The 11295-nt window shown below is 30.8% G+C and overlaps 1 protein-coding gene across 1 annotated transcript; it reads left to right on the top strand.

Moving 5' to 3' along the window:
• The first annotated feature begins 7601 nt into the window (after positions 1-7601).
• LOC100163380 (protein deadpan-like) lies at positions 7602-11295 on the top strand. Its single transcript, XM_001947865.5, has 3 exons — positions 7602-8012; positions 8926-9021; positions 11054-11295. Exons 1-3 carry the CDS (start codon positions 7899-7901, stop codon positions 11069-11071), a joined length of 228 nt encoding a protein of 75 aa, XP_001947900.3. The 5' UTR covers positions 7602-7898; the 3' UTR covers positions 11072-11295.

The following is an 11295-nucleotide window of genomic DNA, read 5'->3' as shown; positions in this document are numbered from 1 at the left end:
GAATGTGTCTTTCTAGTTTCTAATTTATAAATTATAAAAAACAATTTTATGAACATTTATCATAATGTACACTGTTACCATTTTACTTTTACTTTACTATTATTTACTAATTTAACTGTAGGTACTCATCTCAAATTAATAATTTAACAAATATATTTTTTTATATCGTATAGAAATTGAATGTCATAATACGTGAAGATGAGTAGGTACATGACCTTCATATATATTATAAGTTATATAACATTAAAACATAACAATATTGTCAATTTGTAATTTAAAATTATTAATTTTATTAAAAACATTTATAATTGCAACTCGCATAATATATCATTTACAACTTAATAAAATATATTAATATACACAAAATGATGTTATCAAGCAAACATTGTGTTTTTCTATTGGATTATTTTTATTTTATACTGATATAGTAATATTTACGTATAAACGAAAAATTTCAAAATGTTTTCAACTTGATGGATTTTTTTAAAATCAACTGAGAAAAGTTAAGTTATTTCAACTGTAAATTAAACTAGTTAAGTTCATAAGTTGATTAGATAATAAACTAACTAGTTAAGTTAAAAAGTATAAAAAAAATTAACTTTTTAACTAGTTAATGCCCACCTTTGGAGATGTGAACGTGTGTGTCAGGGTGATATATTGTGAATACTATGTGATACTCCAGGTCCGTGGTGAATTTGCTTTTATTTGTATGATTAAACGAATTTGGTATTTGGTTGTAACATATACACACTCAGGTACAACATAATATAATATATAAGTAATGATAAACAAAAGTAAATATCTATATGCGTGTAACGCAATAATAATGTGGAAATGGTGTGTCTACGCCTCTCACGGTAAAAAAGTAAAATTATATATAGCATACCTATTACATATTACACACATGCTAGTTATATACTCGAATCATATATATATATATATTTGACTGTCGTCTAGTGATAAATTCCTGTCTGGTTCGTAAAAAAAGACAATAAGGGATCGACAGTCTTTTGTTATTCATTCCGGTCCCTTTTGAAATTTGAATGGGTCGATGGCATAATGAATAAATGTATTTCCGTGATTTAACCCGATTTCTAAATACGTCGTTCATCTCTTAATATAAAGACGATCAAACCGGAAACACATAAAAAGAGTTTTTGAATGAATAAATTTGTCCTTGGTTCGTAACTAAATCTTTTATGTATATTATTTTCTCATAGCACGAAAAACGCGCGAACGTTCATGATGTGATTTCTGTGCACCTAGTTTTAGTCTTTTAGATTTATATCATCACGCCTTACGAAGTTATGAAATATAAAATATGCATTAGTACCCAACTAAAAAATTCGTACTCTTTGCAAAGACTCAATTTTTCAGAGAATTTGTAAATAAAAAATGAATAAAACGTTTAGATTCGTTGGTTATTGTTGCAGTTGATTTACCGAGCATTCAAGCATTTCAAGCTATTGTAGACACTCGACATAATTAGAGAAAATTAATTTTTAAATCATGATATTTGCCCGACTTCGTGCATTTACTGCAGTCTTCAAATGTTTATATATATATATATATAAATAGGTAATTAGTATATACCTACATCTATAGGTACGTTTGGTTAAAAATGGTATCAATTTTTACACGGCGTTAAAAACCAAAAGGGTTTTAAAAAAAAAGAAAGCAAATTAGGTCGTCTTCCGGAAGCGACAAGGTCGTCGCGCAGACACGTCCACAATACTATTATTATATAGGTAGTCTGTCTGTGGAACACATTTAGTCCCGTGAGTACATCTCGGGTGATGAAGGGCGGAAACGATTGCGGCACAATATTTTACGTTTCAGGCGCGGAACAATACACAATAACACCAATCACGTTCGTCATATGGGGTTGAAACGGAAAGGAATATCACGGGAGCGAATCGATGTCGTCGATCATCGTCTAAATTTTAGAACGCTATGTAGGTATATACCACCTATACCTATGATAATAATATTACTATTATTACGCGTTTATTGACAGCCGCTCATTCCGAAATAATTCCCATAATAGCAGTGGCGATGTCGGCGGAAAAGACAATACACTCGTACATTTACCCGTCACACATATGATATATAGGGTGATCCGTTAAACGTAAGATGCTCATTATTTCAGAAAACACTGACCTCTTTGAAAATATTTCATTTACATAATATCTTTATGTAAAATGTAATATAATATGATAACGAATGTATATCATGATATAGGTATTAATATTTAGTAATAGTTTTTAATTGTCAATATAACTAAATTCAAATTATAACTCCCCAACACAAGCTATGCTTATATAGGTGACTAGCAAATTTTTGTAATTTTTATTATACTTAAACTATGTATGATTTTCAAAAATAATTTTTTTTATAATTACTATTATAATAATATTGCAAGTTGATACAAAACAACCATTTTGGAAGAAAATTGTATTCTTTACTAATTTTTGGATGACTACCACATACAATTATTGTTAATTTGATATTTTCCAAAATATTTCGATCTATATGAAAATAACATTTTTGAGAAGAAGTTTATCAGTTATAAGTAAATATTTAAAGTTATTAGATTAGTGGAGTAGTTGACCAGCATTTTTCGGCATCTGTACTACCCCACACGGCCACACCGGTCATCAAAAATATTAAATACTTATAGGTTATAACTCATAAACTACTCGTTTAAAATTCAATTTTAATTCATCGAAGTACTCCGAATAATTTCTGCCTCGGAATATGCAAAGTAATATAATAAGTAGGTTCTATAAGTACCTACTTTAGAATATTTTTTTAAAAAATAACAATAAAAAATAGTAAAAAAAAATTTTTTTAGAATATTTTTGTTATTTTAAAGACTTATACAATTAAGTAAAAAAAATTCGAAATCGTTAATAGTTTTTTGTAATAATTAGTGTCTTACGTTAAATGGATCACCCGGTATAATGATTATTATTATAATTTACGGATATGCCGGAAGACGTTCAGAGAACAGGTGACCGCACAACGACTACTTCACATATATTATAATACCTAACAGATATATACCTATACACACACATACATATACCATAAATATATTATACATAACGTACGTAGTATACGTACGTTATCGCGCGTTTAACGATATTATATCAACCTCCCTCTCCTCCCTTCCCCTCTTTCTCACCGTTCAATCCACTCGGTCATAAATAGTATACTACACTACCACTGTCACTACCACCATTAATATACGCTACAACTACGCACTATACCAAATACCTATATACCATAGGTACTATACTACATAGTGCATACTACATATATACTGAAACTAGCTGTCGGTCCGGTTCCCACGGACGTCGACGGTCGCCCGTCAGTATATCAGTGTATATATATATATATATATAATATATAACATATAAACAATAATATATACCTATACACACACGCACACGAATAAACATGTGCATCGGAATTATAATAATATAATATAATATAATAGACATCCCTAGGAGTAATTAACCTATCGCCCCCTTTATATGCCCGCTACCTTATATATAGAGGTTACAGCGTATTATCGTCTATTATTGTACCTACTAAATATGTGTATCGTCGGCTTACACGGTATCCGGACACACACACACTCTCAAACACACACGTCACATCACATAGATGTATCATACACGATAGAGTCGCCGGTTGACCGACCGACGACGGAAATGCAATTATACACGCGGCGCGCCCGTTATCTGAGGGAAGAGCTGTGGACCGGAAACTCGGCCGCGGATCTCTCACGTTGACTCCGCACCGGAACGTGTGCTTCGGCCGCCGCTGCCACCCCCGCCCCACGCGTTAATGCCTATCATCATGTAGGCGTACGCATGTGGCGCGGGGGTGGACATCTGTTGTACCTGCACCGCGCCCGCAGTACCTGTAATAAGCGAGGGTATTTCGTTAGAAATTGCGGGTGGGTTGCGGGTGGAGCTGCTGCAGGGTATTCGACGATCGTATCGCGCGAGACCGTTACGAAATTCGCGTTTTCGAAAAACCGTTTTTTCCCCAACAACGGCAGACTATAGGCTATATTATATACAACAGCAGCTATAAACACGAAATAGCTAGGAAACACACTCGCTGCACACACGGTAATATATGTTTTAATCAATATCTATTCGTTAAAAAAATTCACATCCCTTTACACGCCAGCAGCTATGCCTACAGCAGTGATAAAAGCGGCGATGGGATTACTATAATTTTTGTTGTTATTGGATTTTGACCTCAAAAAGTCGTATGCACATGAAAATGTTTTTTAACATTGATATGCCAATATACTATTATAATATAATATTAACGCTAAAAATGTGTTTGCTTATAAATATTAAATGGCGATTGAAAGCTTATCAATTATCAGGCCGGCGGGGGTGGATCTATAACGGGGAACATGTAATATAACATATAAATGATACACAGCGTCCCCGTTACATCTTATCAATTTCAATCGCCAATAACGGTTCCATAATTTAGTCGACATTCGACAATTATTATTAGAAACATTTTGGAAACCTATTAAAGTAGCGAACGTCTACTAAAACCATCATAATACACGATTTTAAATGACAAAAAAGCGCGTGTGTTGATAGACTAAAGTGGTCCATATAAACGATGACTATAAAGTATACGTTTATCGCATTAAATAATATCCAAAATCGATTTCAGCTGGTACAAACGTTTATAAAGGTTTACCCGCATACACACGCTCTTTCTCGGCCTCTTTCATGCGCCACGCAAGCATATTGTATAAGTCGGTCAATCCGTTCGCGACATGTATTACATCAATGTTTGCCTGGACATGGCGATATGGGGTGATAACGGTGTGTTCGTTTATATATATATGTATATATAAGTACGTGTGATATGTGGCGCCAATGTAATATTACAGTTAACGGCGAATAAAAATTGTGCCGCCGCTGTAGTATTGTGTATATAATATTATGTGATCTTCTCCCGTTGTATTTTGTGTACCTACCTACCAACATTATAATATATATTTTAATAAAAGTACCTATACGGAAAGGGGCGAAAGAAAATATTATACAAAAGACGAACAAAACATAATATATACCTATGCCATGGGCATAACAATATGTGTTTTGTTCGTCTCGGGGTCGCACAGTAGGCGGGTTGCCATATTTTGCAATTATTATACCCTCGCGCGGCGGAGTGGTTTTTTGGCTCGTCGTCGTCGTCATCCCGTTACAAGAACTACTTTAATGCTTATACATATTATTATGGTGTATAGGTATGCCGTCATTAAATGTACCCTTTGAATCTCGTTTGCTGTGTAATAATAATACGACAAAAAGTCACAGCTCTTTTATAATAATATTATATACCTATATTTTAACGTGTATATATAGGTACATTGTGCACACAAAGGCGTGTAAAGTACAGTTAAAGCAAAATAATACTAAAAACGCTTTTGTCTGAAGCGGAGAATGGACGAACCAAGAACAAATAATAGTCAAAACGCGAATTTAACTTTTAATTGAATGATTATAGTATAGAAATAAAATTACATTAGGGAGATAATAAACCTAACAAAAAAAATGTAATTTAATTTTCAAGTGTCTAAACTATTAAAGATTTTCTGACTTACTTTTATGTTTAAAAACGTTATTTTAATTTATATTTACTCATATATACCTACGTTCCTTCAATGAATGTGGGGTTATATAAACATAACTGAACTAATTATCAACAGGTTATACAGATATTAAAATATTCAATGAATTTATCCTAGTTATACCTATAATCAACTCACAAAATTAAATACATTAATTAAATGATTTATACACATCAAATTATTTACGCTACCTCAAAACATTCATAATTTTGGTGCATATATTACAAGTTAAAATCATAATATTGTTGTGTATTAATTATTAAATTAATAATTAAACTACGCGTAGAGGGATTATTCACATAGAATAAAAGTTTTGTAACTCTGCCATATATTTATAAGTAGATTATATTTCTAAAATTACAATTTTATTACTTTGAAATATTTATATTTCAATAAAATATTTCACAGTTACATGCAACCTGAATTTTTTAGCTATCCATTGTCTATGTAGCGGATTAGTTTCGTCAAGACTTGGAACAGTTTCATTTTTATCTCACATTTCGAGATTAGGGTGTATCAAAGCTTCAAAGTTTGCCGATTGAATAATTCTGTATAATATATTACACTTTGTTGGCGTAGTATATATTATTTTGTGATAATTTATAATTTACTATGCATAAAATAAACTCCAAATTTAACACGAACTCACACACAAAAAAAAGTTAAAAATTATATAATAATTATGAGTATATGGTGTCATGGTATAGATTTATACAATATAATAATATGATGAATGAGAAATACGGAATTGATTCTAGATATATATTACTTAAGTGATAATTATCACTGTTCGAATTGGTTCTCAGTTTCTCATGCCTATAAATAAAAGTAATAACTATTTAACTAATATATTATCATTAAGATCTGCAGATGATTGTGATTTTCCACCTAAAATATGAGCAGAATTTTCATCTACTTCAGGATAAACTACATAGTAATAACTACCTACCTAGTATTGTTAATAACGACTTAAAAAGTTTAAACTTAATTCAGACATTTATTCCACCCGCCCAAATATGTTTTCACTAACCAAAAAAGATACTTAAACAGTAAAAACACTGTAAATGATGTACACCACATTGTTTTTTTAATTTTTTTGTTACCTGTTCATCTTAATTAACTTTGACTTATTTGATATTCGGTTAGACTGTTATTATAGTAATAGACACACCTAACTATTTTAATATTATCAATATTGGAAAATACGTAATAGGTATCTATAGTTTACTTATTGCTTATTCCTATATGATATTAAGATATAATTTTATTTGCCACAGGTACAATAGTTTTTCAACCATGGGTGACAAAGTCAACTTTAATACGCAGTCTTACTATTAAAATGAAAGTTCAACAGACCCAATAATTCGTATGTTACACCAGTGCCATAGACAGGAATTTAATATGGGGGGGGGAGTTATCTTAATAATTTCACTTTTGTGTCTCCCCCCCCCCCCCGTAACTATGGCTCTGCGTTACATGTAAATCACCCGGCGTCGGGGGAACCTGTATACCTCCTAAAGACTCCAATATACTACCCGGGAACCGATTCGGTAATCACAGGGAATACCGACTCGTAGGCGTCTTAAGAATGAATATCGAATTGTAAGCGTTACCCGAGTAAACCATAACGTCGGTTAGCCCGTTAGGTTAAGAATATTAATAGTAATATGAATGGCGTACCTTCAATAATAAAAACTATATAATTATGACGTTATAGGTAGGTGCGTACGCGGAGCGGGGGGGTTACGCGCGTCTCATTATCACTTATTATAATTTCATATCGGAGTACAGATCATTATGCATAATATATAGGTATACAGATAATATTATTATGCGCAAGGTACGCGCGCATAACGATGATATATATATTGTATAGTTATCGCAGCGATTGTGCGGCACCACAATCGCGGCGATTGTTGCACGCGTGCACAACGTGGGAACTCGCGCAACCGTGCGCCCCGTGCCATTATGTTTTGAAATAACCGAGTAGTATGGACCGGTTCGCTTTTGTCGGCGTTTTAGATCGGTGCGCGCGTAACAGGCCGAAAACGGACGATTTTTTCGATTTTCGCTTTTCCGACGGTACGCCGACGGACACACGTGAAACCCGCAGGTAGAAACTCTTCCGATGTATAATTTTGTGCGACACCGCCGTGCCGTTTTTGTACATGTTGTGCCGCTCGTCAGACGAAAACACAGTTAAGACAGCAATATTATGTCATCGACGAACAATGACTCAGAAGACGACGATCCGAGGGTACATTCGTCGGGGATGTCATCCCCCGGTCAGCCCAGACGTTACGAGCTTTCGAAGTCCGAGTTGCGAAAGGTAAATAATAATACTTGTGTATAACTACGTGTCTAAGTTTATGATATGTGCGAACAAAATATATTAATTTCTCTTAATTTCTCCAGTTACTTACATTTTAGAATATTAAATTGTTGAAAGGAACATCTCATCGCAGATCGTTTTTTGTTAGTTTATATAGAAATAAATAGTAAGCAATAAATTTGTTTTTATATAATTTTATTTAAATAGTAATTATGTTATTTGAATTGAAATATGACAATAGATTTTTAAATACCTACAAAATGCATTTGGGGCGAAATCAGTTTTTACTACTCCTGAGATTATTGTTTTAAGTTTGCAAATAATTCTGTTTTGCGTCTTTCAATAAATTTAACTATTCTATTGTTATCATATTGCTAATTAATTGCTAGGAAGTTGTGCAAATCAACAATATATTATAATATGAATACTTTGAACTGGTCTCGGAAAATTGAGATTTTACATTTCGTGCCGTTTATTCGTAATTTAATATTATTCTTTACATTAATTTTTATGCTATATTATATTAGGTATAGTTATATTTACGAAGAAAGTCAATCAAAATAATAATAATTAGTGATGAGAAAAATATAAATTAAGACAGTTAAAACCATTAAAATAATTATTATTTTTTATGTTTTATTATACCTATTTTGAAAACATATCAGTATTATGAATGTACAAATATAATAATTAAATAATATCGCGATGATAAATACCGCGAAATGGAGAGGTTCTATATACTGAAATTGAATGAAACTTGTTGAACTTTACTTACGCTTTATTTTAATTAGATTACTGAAAAGCTAAAAATTAAATTTGATTGGGAATATATTTTTTTTAATTCAAAATTATTCAAATTAACATTTAGTGTGTTATATTAAGATTAAATTTTGTATTTTTACTATTTTAGAACAATAAACCAATTATGGAGAAAAAAAGGAGAGCCAGAATCAATCAGTGTTTGAACGAACTGAAAACACTTATATTGGATGCACTGAAAAAAGATGTAAGTTAATTATTAAAATTTTACAATATAATTAGAATATAACATATATTATATCAATAAAAAAACAAACACATATACTATAATATGAGTAATGAGAATCACTACGATAGTATTCTAAATAGTAAATAATATAAAATAGTAAGAACATACTTTGTTTGTGTTTGTAGTTTGTTTTAAGTTTGTAGACGTTATCAGGTATAATATTATCTTAAAAATATTAATAATAATTTATATCTTATTAATTGGGCTCATATACATTTAGTAGGTAGGTAATTTGAGTATTCTTTAAATTCATTTTGTCTCATATCGTGTTTTTCAACCAACTTCTTATCTAATTAATTTTTTATCGTTTTTCGTCAATAGCCATAACAAATTACATTATTTTTATCGTTTTTAATTTATAAAATATTTTCATAGTTCATACGTCTTTATAAGTTGACACTGTATCGTCAGTCAATCGTTTTTATGAGCCAAATTTTTACTGTTTATTTTAGCACATATTTTCTGATATCTAAAAACGATGATTTATAATATTTATTTAAATTTTAAATGCATATTTATAATGAATATTATATATATTGATGGTATATACATATTTTTAGTTTTAACTATACATTTATACCTAACACTATAATATATTTTCCGTACTCCGCAGAATACATTAGCAGAATAAAAAAAAAAATTATTTGTTGTATACGGGTAGAAAAAAAACAGAAAAACACAATATTGTGTAAAAATATTCAATTTAAAATGTTAGCACGATCTTAAAAATAAATTGTTTTATCTCAAGGATTATACGCTCTATTGATTATAATATTGTAGTATAAACATTCAACTGTCGACGTTAGGTTATTATTGTATTGTTTCTTTTGCAATGTCCCCGTCATTTTTCTTCATGTATTTTTGTTGTTTTTACTGAATTTGGTATCATCGTGTAATATCATAACGGTTTTGCTGTCAATTTGTATTCCAAAATGTGACGAGTAGAAGGTTTAATTTGTTGAGGGAATGACGCGTGGCCTATAAGATTTAATCATCAAGGAATAGAAATCTTACTGTATATAGTTAGATATGGAAAACATATATGTTTAAAGTACATTGGTTAGGTTAGGTTAGGTTTGTATACAGTTTAATAATATACAATATATACAATTTACATAAATATCTATATATTATGAAATTTTAATGAAATTATTAAAATGAAAAACAAAACATATACCATGAATGACGAACATAGTTACTAGTTAGATAAGATTATTTTTTAAATATTTATCACGTTTTGGGTACCTTTGCAGTAGACTACAGTACAGCTGATGGAAGATATTTTTTAGGCACGTAAACACGTAATATTTAATACAGTGAAATTGCCATATAACGCACTTCCATTTAATAAAATTTTTTTGTTTAACTATTAACTTATTTTTTTTGTTGCCCACGAAACTATTCATAGTATGATATATTGACTTCACCGTATGATATTGTCGTCTATGATAATTAAAATGGGCACATCGCGCTATATGGTGATTGTTGAAGGCAATATGTTGCCCGACTTGGTTATTTGTTATTATTTGGGGGGGGGGGGATAGTCATATGGGTCATAGTAAAATGATAAAATGTATATTTTAGCCATTTATGAATGACGAGTGGGACTTTTAAATTCTTTTAAAACTATCGAAAACGGCTGGTTTTCACACATAGGTATTGCATAGCATACAAATACGTTTTTGTACGTATAGTTAAATGTGAACGAGTATTTTTAAAATTTAAAATTTTAAAAAATGAAATAATATAAGCCAACAATATCTGGATCCTTATTTTGTCTGTTTGTTAAAAATTACATTGGTCAACTTATTTATACTATTTTATTAATGGTCACATAATAAGTCCAATACACAATATACTTATAGTTATATAAGATAACAGGGTTAAAATAGAAATAACAATAATAATAATATGTAGATACATTTAAAATTTTTGTCTATTCGACATTCTACATTAAACAAATTGAAAAAAACCAATAATTACATTACAGGGTTACATGCGAGATTAGAAGAGTGTTCATTTACAAGACGCATCATGGGGTGAATTGAATGGTTACGACTTACGAGCGTAGTTTGTGGCGTATAACGGGACTGCGAAGGGAGTGACGTTTCGTAAGGAGAGTGAAGGGATTTTGAAATTTACTTGTGGTACAAGAGATGAGAATTTGTAAACAAAAATTAAATTATTAATATGTCAGGATCTTCCAGACAAAAATTTAAAAATACATTATTT

Source organism: Acyrthosiphon pisum, chromosome A1 (genome assembly GCF_005508785.2).
Source record: "Acyrthosiphon pisum isolate AL4f chromosome A1, pea_aphid_22Mar2018_4r6ur, whole genome shotgun sequence".
In the NCBI taxonomy this organism is placed as follows: Eukaryota; Metazoa; Arthropoda; class Insecta; order Hemiptera; family Aphididae; genus Acyrthosiphon; species Acyrthosiphon pisum.
Note: the sequence above shows the minus strand (reverse complement) of the source record. Positions and strands in the feature narration are given on the sequence as shown.